Source organism: Boleophthalmus pectinirostris, unplaced genomic scaffold (genome assembly GCF_026225935.1).
Source record: "Boleophthalmus pectinirostris isolate CB_2022bp ecotype Guang Dong unplaced genomic scaffold, ASM2622593v1 HiC_scaffold_7, whole genome shotgun sequence".
Lineage (NCBI taxonomy): Eukaryota > Metazoa > Chordata > Actinopteri > Gobiiformes > Gobiidae > Boleophthalmus > Boleophthalmus pectinirostris.
Genome location: NW_026571473.1, coordinates 23,928,684 through 23,947,722, shown reverse-complemented (window position 1 = coordinate 23,947,722; position 19,039 = coordinate 23,928,684). Strand labels below are relative to the sequence as shown.

The 19,039-nt window shown below is 38.9% G+C and overlaps 1 protein-coding gene across 1 annotated transcript in view; it reads right to left on the bottom strand.

The window, feature by feature from the left end:
* LOC110154885 (cadherin-11-like) overlaps window positions 1-2,185 on the bottom strand; it is a 44,614-nt gene extending 42,429 nt beyond the window's left edge. The window contains exon 1 of the mRNA XM_055165238.1: window positions 1,949-2,185. Coding sequence (XP_055021213.1) covers window positions 1,949-2,185 — 237 coding nt within the window. The remainder of the gene's footprint in view (window positions 1-1,948) is intronic.
* Between the last annotated feature and the right edge of the window lie 16,854 nt (window positions 2,186-19,039).

Here is a 19,039-nt window from a genome sequence, read left to right as displayed (position 1 = left end):
CTGCAAAGATACTGCGCAGAACTCTCAAGCTCCCAGGCCTCTGGTAGAGGACCCGAGCTCAATGAGGGTGAGAGAGACCTACCACCGTGGAAGGTGAGAAACACATCTAAAATCTATATATTTATTTTGAACAGGTTTGTTAGTTTTAGAAAACAAAAATATGGAAATAAAGACGGCTACGGAAAAAAGTCAATTCAGTTTTTCTATTGAACAAAATTCAGCACAAATCTTTATCAATATTTTTACATTATATGTTTTATTAGATCTCAAAAATATTCAATAGTGTGACTTTTTACTCTTTAACTACATTTTTAAACAGTATCTGTACTTTTACTTGAGTATCAAAATCAAGTACTTCTTCCACCACTGGTTAAGTCTTGGTTTAGTTCTTCTTTAGTCCTGGATTAATCCATCTTTAGTCTTGGATTAGCCATGGCTTTAGTGCTGAGTTAGTTCTGGTTTAGTCCATCCTTTTTCATTGTTAGAACTGGTTTAGTCCTTCCTGTGTCCTGGTTTAGTTCTGGTTTAGTTCATGCTTAGTCCTGGTTTGTTAGTCCAAGATTACTTACATCTTTAGTCCTGGTTCCAGCTTTAGACCTAGTAACCACAGACTCTGTTTTTGTCCCGGGTTAGTCCTGATTTAGTCCTGGCTTTAACTAGCATTAACTTTAGTCCATTTATCTCTTTGGTACTAGTTCAACCCTCTTTGGTTTAGTGGTTTATTCCCAGTTTAATACAGATTAAGTCCAGTTTCAGCCCCGTTTCATTGTTCAATAGTATAAGGTAATTTCTGACCAGTTTTGCAAAAGAACATTTTTTTCTTTTAGATTTTTAAACTAGTTTTTCAAACACGTGTACTTTCGAAGACCTATATTTCGGGCCAAATCCTCACTAATGAGAACATATTATGACTTGTATTTCTACATTCACAAAGGCCTCTGACCTCAGCTCTGTCACATGGCTGAGCAGCTCTGGTAATGACTTGTTCAATTATGTCTTTACGATTATGCTTTATATAGACTTTTATAAATTTGATGTGCAGTGTTTTGTGAGCAGTGCTGCCGAATTTCCCAAAATCAATATCTCATAAATGGACATTGATTTTGATTAATGAATGATTACAGAGCTTTGCTTTAGTCTCTGACAGAGTTTGCATTGTATAGAGTGTGTTAAAAATGTCTTTCACACAAATCAATGCACATTAGAAAACTCATACAGAAAGCAAGCAAGACTGGTGCTTAGGGATTGTAACTAACATTACAAAGCCCTTTTTTATCTCAGAAAAAAGCAACAAAATAACCTGAAAGACAAAGTTGAAAGTCCCTGGTTTAATGTGATTAATTTTGTCTCTGTGCATTTGCATCAGTGCAGGGAGAGTGTTATTGTTTTTATCAGTCCTATGACCGTCTAGGCAGCCCAAACATTTAGCTGGTTGGTTTGATCCTCGTCAATTCTAATTTGATTTCCAGGGGGACAGGGAATTCAAGCCACCTCATTTGATCCATTGAATGCATAGCAACAAAATGCCATTGAAGTATAAAAACAGGTATTGAGTATCAAGCCTTTTCCTTAATCTCAAAATGGCGTTAGAATTTTTGGCCAACCAAAACACATGGATGAATTTCATCTTTAGAGGGGCACAAAACTATACATAAAGCTCTTCACTTATACATTCGCTGAACTAAAATAAGTAATACACTAATAATTATATATATTATAATTCTAGAAACCAAATTTCCAAATAGCCAAAGCATTTACTAGAACTAGACTGTATTTTTCCAATAAGAAATTAAAGGTTTGCATGGAGAATTAGGACAATGCAAATTCGTGTCACAGTGACTGGACTGGCATCCGCACCGCAAGTATTGGTTGTGACATGTATCTTCAAGTGTAAAACATTGTTGCGTAACTTTTCACTTTGTAACTGGGCCTTTGTTTGCTAACTCACCCGTCCGATCAGCACTGGCTCCGGTCCTCTGTACTCCTCTATCACAAAGAACTGATTCCACAGCCAGCTCCTCTTTCGTCTAGAATGAACTTGTAGTGTACTCCTCCTCCCTTCTTCTTCGCCCCTGGATTCTCTGACCCACTTTGGACGCCCCGCGGCTGTCCTTTCCGGCACAAAGTGGACACCTGTCTCCGAATAGCTGTCCAAACTTGCGTTATTAATTAAACCATCCACCATTTTATAGCGATTACTTGTGTATTCATCGGGTGTTTTGGCTGTTATTGGAGTCTGTTTAAACACTTCAATTTGTCTCGCTAGGTTGTTTTTGAAGTGAGTTTCATTTAACTTTCTGTCATTCAGTTGCACAAACAAATGGGCCGATGTTTTCACTCCATCTTCGTGCCTACTTTTTCTTCTTTCTTTGACCGTGAACTTATGACGAGGCAAATCTTGTGCTTTTCTGTTTGATAATAGCTGCAAATCACCGTCTCGCTCTGAAGACCTGACAGCTAATGAAATACCACTTGTTTCTCCTTCACAGAAAAACAGGAAAAGGAAAAAAACAATGCAGGCGGCCATTTTGGAAGGTCGCTGTCCGGATTGTTTCAAAAATAGATGATCAATAAGCCTAGATCCGATAGTTTGGAATGGTCCGTTTTGAACATCGCAGATTCACATTTTGGTGTCCTTGGATGCACTCTTCAAATCTCTTTTTCTTGGCTTGAGCATTCATGTTGCGGCCGTGCGTGAATAACCTGGAGAGAAAGGAAAGAAAAGTGCGAAACTTCTTAATTAGAGCCAGACAAGAACATCACAGCTGTTATTATCTTAAAAGAAAAGAACAAGGTACATTATGGTGCAAATTGTACTTGACCTGCAAGAGCTCTAAATAATGATGTAAAATTGAACTATGGGCATTGTGCATGCAAAGTTGTACACACATGGAGGCTACACATAATCATGGAGATGTGACTGTGAAAAGATGGTTGTAGGTCCACTGCTCCAAATTCACAGAAGTACAAAACATCAGTGTTCTTAAAGGTTCTGAAGGAAATCTGCTGTAAAAAATTGATTCAGGACTTCTATTAAAAAAAAAAAAATCAATGAAAGAACTCTGTAACAGATCTGGTTTGAGGTTGGTCTAACACCATGCATTTTTAATATTACAACGAGAAATAGTCAATTTTTTGGACCAAAACATTAAGACGTAGTATACCCCTAGGTACTTTTGTTTGGCATCATGGCAGCGACACATAAATCACAAAGGCACACCTCAGTCGCTGCTTGTAAACAACTTTAATAGCCCTTTTGTGAAGTTTATGTGGAGAAATTTCTAAGAAATAGTGACTTTCCTTTGAAAAATAATAATGCTTTCTTATATAGCTCTTTTTGAGACACTCAAGAGTTCCTCTAGAACTGTATGTATTATTCTTTCACTGTCCATTCACAATAGTGATGAGCAATGCAAACTTCAGCAGCCTGGCCTTATCTCTGCTTAGGTCTGACCTGCAGACATAAGGTGCTCAAGTTAAACAACCCCTTTCACCTGCACACTAGAGATCGAGTGATATGGGTTTTTTCATGGCAGAGGCTGATACCGATTGCTTAGAATCCAGAGCAACTGATGATCGATGAGCTCTGCCGATATTTTTGGGCCAATATGTAGAGCCAGTTTTGATTATATCAGCCTGTGCTAGAGATTTAAGGCCAATAGCTGCTACACTAAAAAGTGTAAATTGGCCGCTATATCAGTCTATGTCTATTGCACACCACATTCAAATACAAGCAAATGCTTGTAAGCAAAGGAAGAGTCATGCTCAAGAACACAATGGCAGTATTTACTGGTCAGATTTGACAGCAAACATGAGGATGGTGAGTAATACTTTAACAAGACATGGCTGTTCATAAATGTGTGACCAACCCTTTTACATTTAAGCTTTAGATAACAGCAAAGAATTAACTAAAACAAGGCAGCCAGAAGCCCAGTTAAAAGTGAAGACTTGTGAAACTTTTTCACAATTTCATGAACATTGTATTCCAATTTCATTCTTTTCTGACCATAAGGAAGCTGTTATTCTTATTTTCCATCGTTGCTGTTTTGAGTTAACGGTGTTTGGGTTGGTTTCATCGACCCCATTCCGACCGAGTTAAGTGCAGTCCTAAAATTTTCAATTAATTTGTGGCCCGGAGCCTGACGGCAAGGTGGGGCACAGGTACTTTAGTCTTCTCTTTCACACACAATTGCCTGGACTTCCGGAGATTGATGGTGGAACTCAGGAGCCTCTGCCTATGCCTCAATGCCGCTGGTGAAAGTAGTCCCCCTGAAGAGATTAATTAGGCTCATAAATAATTGAATCAATGACTGCCTGGTTTCCCAAAGTTTAATGATCTGAGTTTCGTTTAGTGTTTAACTCCAATTCTTAGCCATAGATCTTTTTAAAGTTGATGTAGTGAAATCTGTCAGAGGAGTAACAGGACTGGAAACTATGAGGTATGAGCTGCGCATTTCACATTCTTCATGAATAGCAAATTAGCTATAATCTTTCATTTATACATTTAAATAACATACAAGCATTAAGATTAAAGGTGGGGACACTTTCTGATGACATTTTTTGATACTTTTTATATTTGTACATTTGAGAAGCTTTTAAACTTTTACGAAGTAGAAGAACACTTTGCAAAAGAGAAAAAGAAATGTTTCTAATTGGGAGTTCTCTGACAAACAACTTCTGAATAGCAGACGTGATTCAATTTGCGATGTATTTTAATATCAGGAGTTTCAGAGTGCACATTTAAACAAAACAGCAACTTATATATGAGACTCTGTATGCTTGCAGAGGACATTATGTAATATATACAAAAAAATTATAATATGATCCTAATACATTATACATTTTTAGATATACAAAACCCTTCCAAGCTACAGTTTTCTTGGCCATCACTTATAACTGTAAAAGTGCCTTATAAATATTGGCACTGTACAGTATGTTTGCCTATTTAGAAGTGCTATTTGTTTTGAATTGACACAGCCTTGGATACACTCTCAGATCAATTCTCAAGTAGTTTGCGTAACCCAAAGACCTATAGAGCCACTGTTGACATGTTATACTGTGTTTATAGTTGATCTTACTTAATCTCCTCTATATGATTTTATTGCCAGTCTTGTTGAATGCACACAATTGAACTCTCCCTTATAAAACATGCTTTGATTAATTTAAATGCAAATAAGCTTGGAGAGGGCCTATATGGTGTTTTAATGCATGCTCCTTTGATAGCACTGCATAATGGGAACCATAACATGCCCTGATGCAGTGGAGCTGATATACTCTATAATGTTCATGTGAAAGACAGCACTCATAAAACCAATTTATTCCTTTCCTACAGACACTGACCCACTTTGAAAACTACTTCATTGTGATCACAAGAAGTAGTCACTAAGTTGTATCTAATTTGTAAAAAAAAAAAAGTATTCTTCTTGTACCCCAATTATACTAACTGAGCCACATCTAATGTGTTGTGTTCAGCCATCGTAAGCTACTGCATGTGCTTGTTGTCGACTTAAAACTTGCAAAAATGTGAGGGATCCATCTTCAAGAGCACTTTTGTCTCTTATTCCTTGATTTGTATATTTGCATACACTGTTGCGAGTCTCGGATTTCTCTCCGTGCCAAGCTTTGCAGCACAAGAGCCAGCAGTACTTGTCATTCAGTGTTGTTTGAAGTATGCCTGTGTATACGATATCTGTGAGAATGTTAGGCAGCCAAAGAGGATGAAAAGTGCGCAGAAGATTTGCTGTTGCGGGCTCAGAGGAAGGAGTGATGAGTGCTGGCGACACGGCTCCAAATTGCAAATCGCTGTTTTAGTCCTGAGTCGCTCCACTGAAACAAGGCTATTTCATTTTTATTAAAAATAGCCTCTGCATGTCGGGCCTCTTATATAGGGACAAATGGACTAAATGGACTAAAGGGAGAGGAAAGGTGGGAGAGGAGGGGGAGGAGAGGGAGAGGAGAGGGAGAGGAGGGGCTGGAAGGGAAGGAGGGGTAGGAGGAGCAGGAGAGGGAGGAAAGGGAAGATGGGGAGGAGGTATCAGGGTGCACTGGAGAAGTAAAGTGGCTAAAGTCAGATTGGTATTTCAGGCTGGTTAAACACACTAATGTTATCAATGTGATGTTTTAGTATGTATGGACACATATGGAAGGACTGCCACGGCCTCTATCATTTTATGGTAGTTTTACACACCCATAGCACCTCTTTGTGATGTAGCAAAACGTCAAACTGTTACAATGAAAAATATTATCATTATAAAATCATAATTTTATTTACACAGACAAATTGTATTATGGCATAGGCTACGGAAGCCCATGGCCTAGATTTGGAAGATTTAAAGTGGACATATATTATGCAAAATCTTCTGTTATGAATATCTAATAATTGTTTTCCCTTGTTATTAACCCAAAGCTTTCCCCCGTGATCTGCAGTAAACTATCTATCAGTAAACAGGGCAACCACTCACTTGCAGATCACATTCCAATACAGGTAAAAGAGTGTGAAGAGTGTCTTGCTGAAAGACACATCGGCAGTAATGCACTGGCCTGATTTGACAAACTTCAGGTTGAGCTGACTTCTTCCATTAAATTGCTTTAGATCAACATTAGGGATGTAACAATAACCAAAATATCGTGATATCGTATCAAAGTTTTCACAATAATATCGTGGACCATCACAATATATCGAATTACAAGTCTCTTTGCTTAAATTAAGACAGAGGGAACTACATAGACCATGATCCTTTACTCCATTTCAGTGTAGACTACAAGAAGAAATAACAGTTCTAAGCACTTTTAAGTCTTAGTTCTTTGGATTAAGTCTTGTCAAGGCATTTTAAGAGGAAAAAGCAGCATATTAACAGTTTTAGCTGTCTAGCCTCCACAAAATATCGCAATAAATATTGTACCATGAGATGTATATCGTGAAAAAATCGTACCGAGAGATTTGGATATTGTTACATCCCTAATCGTGAGCCTCCCCACTATAGTGTGAGCTTTCCCACGATATAGCAATAAATATGGTACCCCTAATCAATACTGCAATTAAAAATGTCCAACATATAAAATAATGATCCATGGGTGTTAAAGAATATAACTATAAAACAAACAAATACAGAATGTCTTCTTTAAAACTTGCAAAAAACAAAAAAATAATATTATGGCAGCAGTGTATGATTGTGAAAATAACCATGGGACCAGCTCTAGTAACTGCTGATTGTGATTGGTGTTTGTGTAATAGCAGTGGCATCAGTAGTGTTGGCACTTAATGACTCTAAATTGCAAATCATTGTTGAGTCTGAAGTATCTCCACTGAAACATGGTTAATAAAAATAGCATCTACGCGTCAGGCTTTTTACATAGGAACAAATGGAGAGAGAAGCGGGGGGGTTGTCTGAAGTGTTTTAGAAACGCTTAAATGACCGAGACGTGGACAAATTCAATCCCATTTAACAACCCCTGCCTTTTTCTGTCACTGCCATTTGTCTTAATGCTTATATAGACCTATCATCCATTCTCAGCGCCGCTCCTCCTCCCCATATAAAAAGTGTGGTCCTTTTAAAAGCACACTGGTGACAAGAAGCCCACTGTACTCAGCACATCAGTCAGCTCATTAGAGTCCAGCTATGACACTGAGACAGCTTAAACACAAGTGAAAAGCAACAGTGCAGCAACTCAACCTATTTGTCATCTGAGTGTCACATCAAGCAGTGTACATGAGCGAGGCTAGTCACTCCACTGGACTCCTCAAAGTGAGAGACTGCCCAAGACTTCAGGGAATCAACGCTAAATTAGAACTAAAACTCTTTTGTGTTGGCTGAACTGAGCTGAGACCAGAGCTGTTCAGCCATTGGGTTTCCACTACTCAAACTGCACACTACTCAAACTGCACACTATCCACAGGCAAGATACTGCCCCAGCCTTGCCTTTGTGCATGTGGAAGAGTGTGTGGACAGCGGGGCCGTAGGCTCAGTCTGGCAGCAAATCTTTCATGTGTCTGCCTCAGGGCAGGTGTGGCCACAGCAGTAACTTATCACGGTACGAATCTGAGACTGAGGAATGTGTAAAAATGCATCAGAATAAAAATGTTAGACTAATAATATAGCTATGATTCTATTTGAGGGCAGACCTTCACCTGGGATTTGCTCTTGCACTGGTCTTACTATATTCAGCCAAAGCCAGGACCAGCCAACATGCTGATCCATATATCATGTATACAAAGTCATTAGTAAAAAAGACAATGGTCTGATATTACTGCCTCTTCATTTTAAAAAGTCATCTCCATTGTGTGGGGTATACAAAACTCTTTAAAAATGAACGTTGAATAGTTAAATTGTGTGAGTTAAGGGGGGTGCAGCCATGAATTAGATTGAATACATGCTCAAGTTGGTTTTCCAGTGATAAATCAAAATGAACTAATCAAGCTTCTGCAGGATTCATGAAGCCTGTGGGAGCCACTTGTGATCGTGATGGAGAGTGTGGTGTTTCCCCAGCCACAGGTTGAAGACGCAGCCTCGTGTAATTCAGCTATTTAGTCAAAAGCACTAACACTTCTTTGAAGCATCACACTGATGCATTTTTATCTATGTAATTGTGAGATGAAATTCACATTGCAGCCAGCTGCACTGTTCCTAACCAACACATGGGAGAGACAAAATGTGAAGAGAGAGACAGTGGACATGAACAGTGGGTATGACTGACCTGTTTCCTTGGGGAATAAATTAAAATGGAAGACGACAGGGGACTTTCTGGACACCAGTGAAGAAACAGGGAGGGGCTGGAGGACTCCCAAACACACATCACATACAGAAAATCTGACACAAGATATCTAAATCGTAAATTTAACCAAATGGAAATAAATGAGATGTAATTATGACATGTTTGTCATATCATTTTATGCAAAATGATAAGACAAAAGATTATGCAGAGATTGGAAAATGCAATATTTGCCTTGTCAACTCAAGTCATTGAAAGCGGAGGAGGTCCACGCACAAACCCGCACACTCACATCTGGAGCGCTCATTAGCATATCCACACGAGAGACGCCAAACAGCCCCGAGCGTGACCTTGTCTTGTTAAGGAAAGCCAGAATATGACCTACTTGATGCACGAAGCGTGATTTACACACTTGGACAAACTATTTTAACGAAGGCACTTTTCCTAAATGATGAGTCTGACTGACCGCGTTATCGCCTCAGCCCGCGCACCTCCGGGCCCCGGGGTCCATCGCCTGCCACCTCAGGTCCATGTGCGGAGTCCGTACGCGCTGTGGCTTGAAATGACCCTCGTGATATGGTCCGGAGCTTTAATCACTCAACCACAGCGCACAAGTGGGCTGTGAGCTGTTTTGCTCTAGCTTCGTTTTATTTGACAACTCTTCGATTCCGCAACACGTTAAGAGCAGCAAAGGCGAAAGGTTTCGGTAGTTTCGGAAAAGGCAAAAATGTGCTCGCTTTTTCTAATGACATGTGACGGTAAGTAGACTCGACAAGCCGACATCTGAAACTTGCCACGGTTGTTAGACGCTCCATTACATTAAAAGAGTCCAATCGTGAAGATAAAAAGTGTTTTAAACAGAGCTTACCGTGTAATGGTGCTGTGATGTGCTCCGCTGCTGCCGCCGCCGCGTTATTGGAGCTGAAACGATCCAACGCGGGAGAGAGGGAAGCAAACGAGGATGCGAGGAGGAGAGGCGAGCACTACGTGAGGTCTGTCCACTTAGCCCGGTCTCTCACTCACTCTGTCTGCTGATCTTCCCTCCCTTTCTACCCCTCTGTCTCTCCCTATCCTTTTTTCTTCTAAGGACCAACAGAAAAGCTTTTACTTTTATTGAAAGCTCACTACTGACAATTTTTAAATAAATGATGGTTTCTCTTGGGAATCATGATCAAAAAGACTCCAAAATTCAATCATCCTGGTATTATATTGTAGACTGTTATTCCTGAATGCTCTTTCATTCTGGTATAGTCTTTGTTCTGACTTAAACCAGGTTTTGTGATGGATCAGATCTGATAGAAAAGCTTTAGTCCTCCTGGTCATGGTCTTTTTTTTTAACTTCTGTAGTCCAGATTTAGACTCAAATTCTGCTTCAAACCTGTTTTAGTCAGAGATTTAGCATTCTGTTTTCTATAGTCCATGTTAAGTCCTGGATAGTCCAAAATCCTGCTGGTTGAAATCTGATTCAGCCTCAGACCTGGTAAAATAAAATATTGGCCAATCGCCATTCCAGTCCATTTAATATATGGAAAACCACACACACATTTTCTGCACATTTTGACAACCAGTGCACCAGGGATTCATGCTCCAGACGACTGTCTCTAAATCAAAAAAATCCAATCACCCTGGTATTATCTATAAGAAATGTAAGACTGCTATCATCTCCCTCTAGTCACATCATGTGTAATCTGCTTAAGTACAGCCAGTGTGCAGAAAATCACGCTGCAAATGAGCATTTCCTCAGATTCTGCCACAAGGCGCCGGACCAGTGCTCGCCAACACTGAATGCAAAGAGGAAACTTGGGCTCCACTAACGAACAGCATGTCAAAACACATGAATGTAATGAGCTCCTCTGATCGCACATTTAATCCAGTAAAGTGATTGTGCGGAGGAGACGCTTTGTGCTCTGACTCTTACAGACAGGCTGATGCACTGGCACTGTCACGGCCCCAGTCTTAAGCTGACTCCACGGCTTTCTCCAACTTCTAATCTGTCTACTTAGAGAAACGTAGATTTTACACATGCCACTGGAGCTTCATACAACACTTTTAAATGCAAATCCAATACAGGATATTACAGCCAGTGGGCTCAATGGTATTTTAAATACAAGAAAAGAACAGTGGTTAATGATATAAAGATTGTCCGTTTGACAGCCATATCATTTTCCCTTCAGCATGCAAAGATTCACTGCATTAAAAACCTCGCCATGTATCCAGGCTCGGGGCTACCACCACTCCACTTATGTCTGATAAATGTTTTCATTCATAATTACAGTTTAGATAAAAAGATGTATCTGTGTATGGAAATGCATTTTAAGATGTTTATGCTCTTGTAATAGTAGTAACATTTCTGCAATAGTGTGAACTTTAATAGTTATCACATGAACACATCAGTCATCATTCCATGACATCTTAAGAGTCAATAATCAATATACAGGTGAAGATGTCCACTACATTTAAAAGAAGTGTGCACATACATACACGTACATTTCACGAGTACTTCTTCAGCAGGCCCACAGCATTTGGCACAAATGAATCTTTGTTGCTAAAGGCATTCTGTACTGACGGCCTGATGGCATTCACTAGTCAACATCACTAGTGATGCACCATCCTGTGCACAGCTGACTGATAAAGGAGCTCAATTCTTTCTGCTCTTTGTCAGTGATCTTCTGTGGATTCTTTACTATTGTGTTGAGCTTGTTCTTGTTAGCCACTGTCAGATAACCAAAACAAACAAAAGTGAAGACAAGGACTCTTTTAATCAGGCTCAGACAGAAGCATCTCCAGAATCTTTGAGCTCACGCCAAAGTTGCTGAGCTTTCTGATCATATAAAGTCTCTGGTTGCATTTCTTACGGCTCTTATCAACATTTTGTGGAAAGTTTAGCTTGTCATCAGTGTATGTTCCCAAATACTTGAAGCAACTCACAATTCAGTGACTAGAGCTGGAGAGGGACTGCAAAGGGCCAGGGCTGTTCAGGACCAGCTCTTTGGTCTGATCTTAATGGAGGATCAGTTAATGTTGTCTGAGACACATAGTTGCAGATCACATTCATGGCAAACAGACCAACTGTGCCCATATCAGCCACGTATTTGAAGAGCTTATCATTATTGTCCGTGATCTACAGAGTGTCAATATATAAAGAGAACAGGGCAGGTGAAAACTTGCACCCCTGTGGTGCTCCTGCGTTTAGAACGAGCTCTTCAGACACAGAGACATCCATGTGTACTCTCTAAGGTCGATCAGTCAGGAAGACTCTGAGCCAGTGAATCACCCTCAGAGCAGTGAGCTGTCCACACAAAATGTCAGTTTGCATTGTAGTAAGGGTGGAAGTCAGATCAATAAATAAAATTTGTACATAAGTACTCCCCTGTTGCAGATGACTAGTCACAATGTTCATCAAAGTCAAGGAAATGTCCTCTGGCCCCCTACAAGGCTGATAGATGAACTGCAGAGGGTTGAGCTGATCCTTCTGCGACCAGGTGTTTACAGACCACTCTCTAAATATATTTTCCTAGCACAGAATCCTCTAAATGGGCCTGTTAGCATTACCTGCCATTGTGGAACATTCCAGGCAAAGCATTAACATCTCTGTGGAGACAAGTAGGTGGCTAATCCTTCAGCATAAAAGGTACAAGTGCACCTTGAAGTAAACATTTTCAGTTTTCAGTGTTTTTAGAACGTTCCTTCCTCCTCTGACATTTGCTCATTATTAAACATTGTGAGTCCTACGCAGCCAATAGCGACACATTTGAACATTATAATCAGTGTTCAACTAGCTTTGTACACATGACGTCCCTTGATCATTTTTTAAATTCTGTCGGCTTTTCTTCTGAGCAACTTAAAAGCCTTATTAAACAAGCTCTAGTGTAAAACCAGAGCGATGTGACTAGAAAGAGAAAGGTTAACCGTCAGATCACACACACCCTGCTGTGTACACGGGTGTATTAATAATAACAAATGGATGCAACTAGTGTGGAATGTGTCAGGGCTAGAGAAGATATGCAACCAAAGAGATTAAAAAGTGCTTGCACAATAACTCTGAATTATTTCTTCTCTCAACTGGTGCAAAGGTATCTGAGTAACTATTCATCTTAGATTGGGTAAACTAGTGTAAAATGAGAGTCAGCTATTTTCACAGCAATTTTCACAGCATGCTTGATGGGAGGAGGTAATATAAAAATCACAGGAAGCTCTTGTACCTGTTACTTCATGGTTAAGTAGTTCCATGTTAATACGTGCATTTGACCCATTGTTCAGTGCTACAGGGTCAACCTGACATGGCAGGAGCAGTGGTCATCACAGTGCACAGTGTCCTTTCTTACATTTGTCTATATCAGGGGTGTCAAACTCAAATACACAGAGGGCCAAAATTAAAAACTGGGCCAAACTAAATATTTGTTGAAAAATTTCAACAACATCTGCATGTTTGCTCTTTCAAGATCTGTAATGTTAAACCTTTTCTTATTAAAATGTTTAATAATAGTTTTGCTTAAACATTGAATCCAGAACAAGCATAATATAAAATAATAACAACATTTTAAATAAATAATGTCTCTACATCTGTATGCGACGTATAATTATATCGCGGGGCAAATTTGGCCCCCGAGCCTGAGTTTGACATGTCTGGTCTATAGGTTTATGTTCAGGAGTATAGTTGGAATACTAGTTTGTTTTAAGTTGATTCTTAGGTTTTAGCATTAATACCGTTGGCTTAAAACCACAATGATAAAAAAAATACCCAAAATCAATAGTTTGTTTATTATTGGCACATGTTATTATAGTTGTGAGTGATATAGATCCTTGGCCAACAATGATATGTACAGTGTTTATACCTGCACAAGTTAGTGTCTCGTTTTAATACTAGTTAGTTAATTGTGTTCTTTTTACAGCTCTGGTAGGTTTACACTTGCAACAGTTTGTTTGCTATATTGCTGTGTTTGTCTGACAAATTAGGACTGCTGCTAATGTCTTCTTTTGAATGGTGAAAAGTCCTCAAAATGTCACCCATAACAGAAAGCTGCAACAAATGAATATACAACAACAATTTTTTTCTTGATTTGAATGTTGTTTTCATTTGATCCAACAAACAACCCACAGTAACACAAAGAGGACATGCACACTCACACTCTACTCAACATCCCAATTGGGCTTACACAGCTTTTTTCCTGTGAGTTCAAATTGTTACCCACTCTGCCACTCACTTGCTATCACAGTACTTTTTATTTTATTTTTTTCCTTTTATTCAGAACAACAGAGGGTGCATGGGTTTGTGACATTTTACTTTGTGGTCACATCCAGGCGAGGTTGCTCTTCTCTGCTGGACTAATCCAAAGGAAAGTGCCAGAGAAGAACAAAAAGCTTTGAAGAAGGCAGACAAAAGAGGTCCCCACTGTTCTGTTCACATTCGACATCTGGATTCACTGGATACAAAACTTTTCATCATTTTATTATCTAAGGGTCCACTTGGGCCACCAACAAGAAGCCTTTTACCAGACATGCACTGCACAATATACGACACATTTAAATTCAGAGCAAAATAGGCAAACACAAAACCAACATTGTGAGAAACTAAGTTAGTTTAAAGGGCCCATATTGTGCTATTTTATAATCTTAATATATAATGTAATGTTTACCTGGAGTTGTTTTTTGTTTTATTCACACTTGTTGAACACACAAACCTGCATATTTAGGCTGAGTTCTTCTCTCAAACAGCTTGTGATGTTATCTACTCCATACACCTTCACTGGAATCATTTGGATAATTTTAGCTTTGGAACTGTCATTCTCTGCTGAGAAAATGGTAAAATATGAAAGCTACTGTTTCAACACATCACAATTTGGAACAGAGCATTTTGAGATTTGGAGATGTAGACAGATTAATAACACAGAATTACTCAAACGTGTGGAAATGAAACAAAACACAACTCTGGGGACATTTTCAATGAGATAACAGCGAGATAACATAAAAAAATAAATTTTGTATAATATAGGACCTTTAATACCATTATTAATGTTGCACTATTTTTAGGAGGAGGGTCCACCTTCTCCTTGTCACCATGGAAATGTTGCTTCTGTCACGTAGAAACAGAGGGAGGACCCAAAATGCAGGAGGGCTGTAAAGTTCTTTAATAACAAACAAAAAGACCCAAAAATCCATAAATCCAAAAATCGAAACTAAACTGCCATGACAAGACAAGACACCGACAATAACAATGACACTGAGGGCCTGTTTAAACAAGAATGCTTGCGGGTAAAAACAACTAAACATTTTATCGGAAGTGCCTTTCGTTTAGACTGTGACGGTGTGTTTGGGGCTTAAAAATGTAAAAATCTGAAACCACCCTCCAGAGTGGAAAAGTTGAATACGCTCTGCTGTATCTTTTCCACCTACACTGGCCAAGACGCAAAACTCTGGTCACATCTGCTTACGCTGCGTACATGTTTATGACACATACATCATCACCTTGCCACCTGGCATGCATACCTAATCGAATTCCACACACACACACAGACACATCACTGTATGCAAGCAGATTTCTTCCCGAAAACGCTTGTCTAAACACAGAATAAAAAGTGAAGATGCGACTGTCTGTTCAGACCATCATCTTATAAACGTAGTCTAACAATAACACTGGACCAACAAAGGCCAGAGGAGAACAGAGTGTATATAAGCACACGGACACAGGTGAAACACATTAGGGCAGGGCAAACAAGCAAAACAGGAAGTAAAATTAAAAAATACAGGCAGACAGGACAAATGTCAAAATAAAACACCAAAATAAACAAAAACAACCACGACAAAACATGAACCATGACAGTTTTGTCTTGAATGTTCCACTATATACCATTTAAGCATCTATTTTCATGGAGACAGGTGATGAAAATAGTCCAGATTACTGGTCAGATCAGAGACGACCCCATTCACAGAGAGACTGCAATATTTTCAGGTATTTTTGAGCAATAAAAACAATGTAACACAATACACTTCATAGAGTTACTGTATGTATTGATAATTGAAGTCTTATTGTCTAATTCACAGAGTAGGTGCAAAATGTCAATTATTGCATGTATTGCCAAATCGTAATATCGTATCAAATATTGTGAATCGTATTGTGATGGAGCCTACAATTCCCTGCCCTAATGTACAAGTAGATCTGGTTTGTCCTGATTTTGTCCTGATCAAAACCTGGTTCAGTCTTGGTTATTTTTTCATTCAGTTTCCAAACACACACATATACACACACACAGATACACACAGACACACACAAAGTAGAGAGGTTTTATGATGGAAACTCTGAGTTAGCGTTCTCTCAGATGCATAATAGCTTCTGTTTATATGTGGACCCGGTTGAGTGCTGATGTGTTTTTTGTTGGTTGAAATTTGGAGGAACTTTCAGGTTATGCAACTATAGCGTAACGCTGTTCCCACGGTAACATCACGAGCTAGGTCGCGGGTGTTAAAATGTCAGAATTTATCATTTTTAGCATCATTATAGCTCGTCTAAAAACATTTCAGCTCTTCATAGTGGTATCGCATCTGTAATTATTCAGTGACTCGGCAAATGCGGAGGTGAGAGGTGCCGAGCTGCTTTAACTTGTGTCTCTGGGGCCAATGTCAATGTAGTAGTAGGGACTGTTTGTAGCGTATGCATCTTTCCACATGTCAAAACACTGAGGCTGTTTTTCTTTGTGGAATGAAAGAGGTGCCAGTGTGTGATGGACTTTTAAACATATAGGCAAGTGTAGCTATGTGCGGTCCGTCATATAAAATGTATTAAAGGCAGAGCAGGATGACAGTTCTCAGTGTGGGGACCAGATCAGAGCAGAGGCTTTGGGTGCTACCTCTGTGATTAAGTGTAGCTATGAGACTCTAAAAATGCCCATAAACCAGGATGAAATTAAATTAAGACTAAACATGGACTAAACCAGGTCTGAACTCGGATCAGGGTCATATCAGAGCCAAACCAGAACTAAACCAGGACTACAGTAGGATCCTGGAGAAGGCACTAGATTTCTGATGTTTCTTCTAGACCAGAGAGAAACGTCTTCAAATTCTCATTCATTATTTATTGGCAGAATGGCTATGAAGTGAAAACTAGTAAAACATGTCAAAATTTCCCTATTTCGAATGTTTTTTATTGCATATATTTCCATGAATATTTTACTTTGTGTGCGTTTAGTTGTTATTTGCTATGCCTTTTTAACTCAGTACACACTACTCTGTTGATGTGGCTGGAAGTCGGTGTGTCAGCTGCAGAGCTGGGTGAATCGGGAAGAGATTTATAGCAAAAATCTGTCAAAACATTAAGCAATATTAGCGTTAAAGGTGATGTACCTGATTTAAAAACAGAAAAGCAGAACTAGTCCATTTTAAACTGTTTGCTTTTATTCATCACTTTCCTAGCACATTCATAGCATCCTAATTATTCACTGTGTGTTTATAAGCAATTTTCACTACTTTCAGGACCAGAGCGGAGTTCTGCTGCTAACAACAATATATATCCGTACGGGAGTGAGATAAATTTTCCTTCATTGAGATATATTTCATTCTACTCATGAAATAAATCTGGTACAACCCCTTTAAAAATATGTATGGCTTAAAGCATCTATACTATTTTCTGATCCATGTTATAATGGTGTTTCCTCATCACATCTTTAACACACAAACCCCCAACATTTAATGATGATTTCAACCCTGGAAATGCCAATCTGTACTGAACAAAAGGTAAACAGTAACTGTTAACTTAAAAACTACAGCTTCATGACATCATAAGGTGGAACAAAGCATTAAACTTTGGAGATGTAGACAGACTAATAATACAGGATTACTCAAACATGTGTGAATGAAACAAAACACAACTCTACTCATGTTTTTGATGAGGTAACAACATTCAAACATGACTTAAAGCTCAAAAAAAAACCAAAACTATTCTGTATAATCTAGGCCCTTTAAGAAACAACAATATTTGTAAGATTTTGAAATTTCTTGCAGTTCAACATGCAAACCAGCCCACACCAGAAGGCCACTGCTTCACTTAAAACTAACCGGGAAGAACACATTGTAGTTTTATTGTACATAGAGAACACACAGATAAGCTGCTAAGTGTGGTATTTGTCAAAGGGATTCGTCCTGAGCCAGAACAGCGCTCCTGTTTACAGCTTTGAGCCACTGCGTTAGGGCTGCACTGTTTGGTCCAAATCTTTTTATACAGTTCCTCCAGAGCCCAGTTTCACATAAAATGTCTTTGTTATATTCCTCCAGAGGCAGACGCTATCAGCCCAGTGAGCAGTGAGGAGGAGGGACGAGATGTCTCTGCAAAGGTACCTGTTTGTAGCTTTAATTTGTTTTCCTGAAATGCAGTACAGGTGAATTTACTGTGCTGGTGGTAGTTGTTGCAATAGTAGGAGGCACTGGAGAGATAATGATGAAATTTCGCAAGTATTGTGGCAATTTTTAATTTTCGAGACAGTCCCATAACAATTTGGCTTACAGTTTTATAAGGCATAATTCATATTTTGTAAAATGCATAAAGTACTTAAAATTTAAAGGTGCAAAATGTGTTTTCTTCAGATGGGGAGTTTGCCGCCTGCTTGTCTCCATGGAGATATCATACTTGTTCTGAAGTGTTCCGCAGTACGGTATTAATCAAGTAATCAAGCTAGCCCTTAATCAGCTATAGATGTTTATATTGCTAAAAATACCTTGGAAAAACAAGCATTCTTACTATGAGAGAGGTAGAGTAATGCCATACTGTGTAACATTCCAGGCAAAGCACTGGCTGATGGCGTAGAGTTTATATCACAGAACGCCTCTCTACTTCATCCATTTTCGCACTTTAATCCTATCTAATCAAACATATGGGCAAAAATCATAAAAAATATCTAATAATATTTAAAATAAATATAAAAAACTTGAATTTGACAGTATTTGAGTGGCTATTTAAAAGCTGTGTAAACGATGTTAACTGTTCTATCAGATTAGCTCAATTATGAAAAACCATCCTGTTATTCATGAATGTATTGAAATATATTTCCCAGTAACAGCCTGCACAAATCACTTCACTTTCACATTTTACTGCACATTACTGTGCATTATGACCTTTTCTGTTGTAACAGCTCAAGGCAAATTTATTTTTCCACATATTCTCTGCGTCCTTCTACACAAAGCCATGAAAACTGTAATTAGCCAAGAATCCACTGAATCATTTAGTTAATGCTGGATGTAAAATGCATGCTAGGAGCTTTGATATTGTGACATGCCTTTCGTTCTTTGATTGCCTTTCCTTATCAGACCATATTACGCTGTTTTCTGATCTCTGTTAGAATGT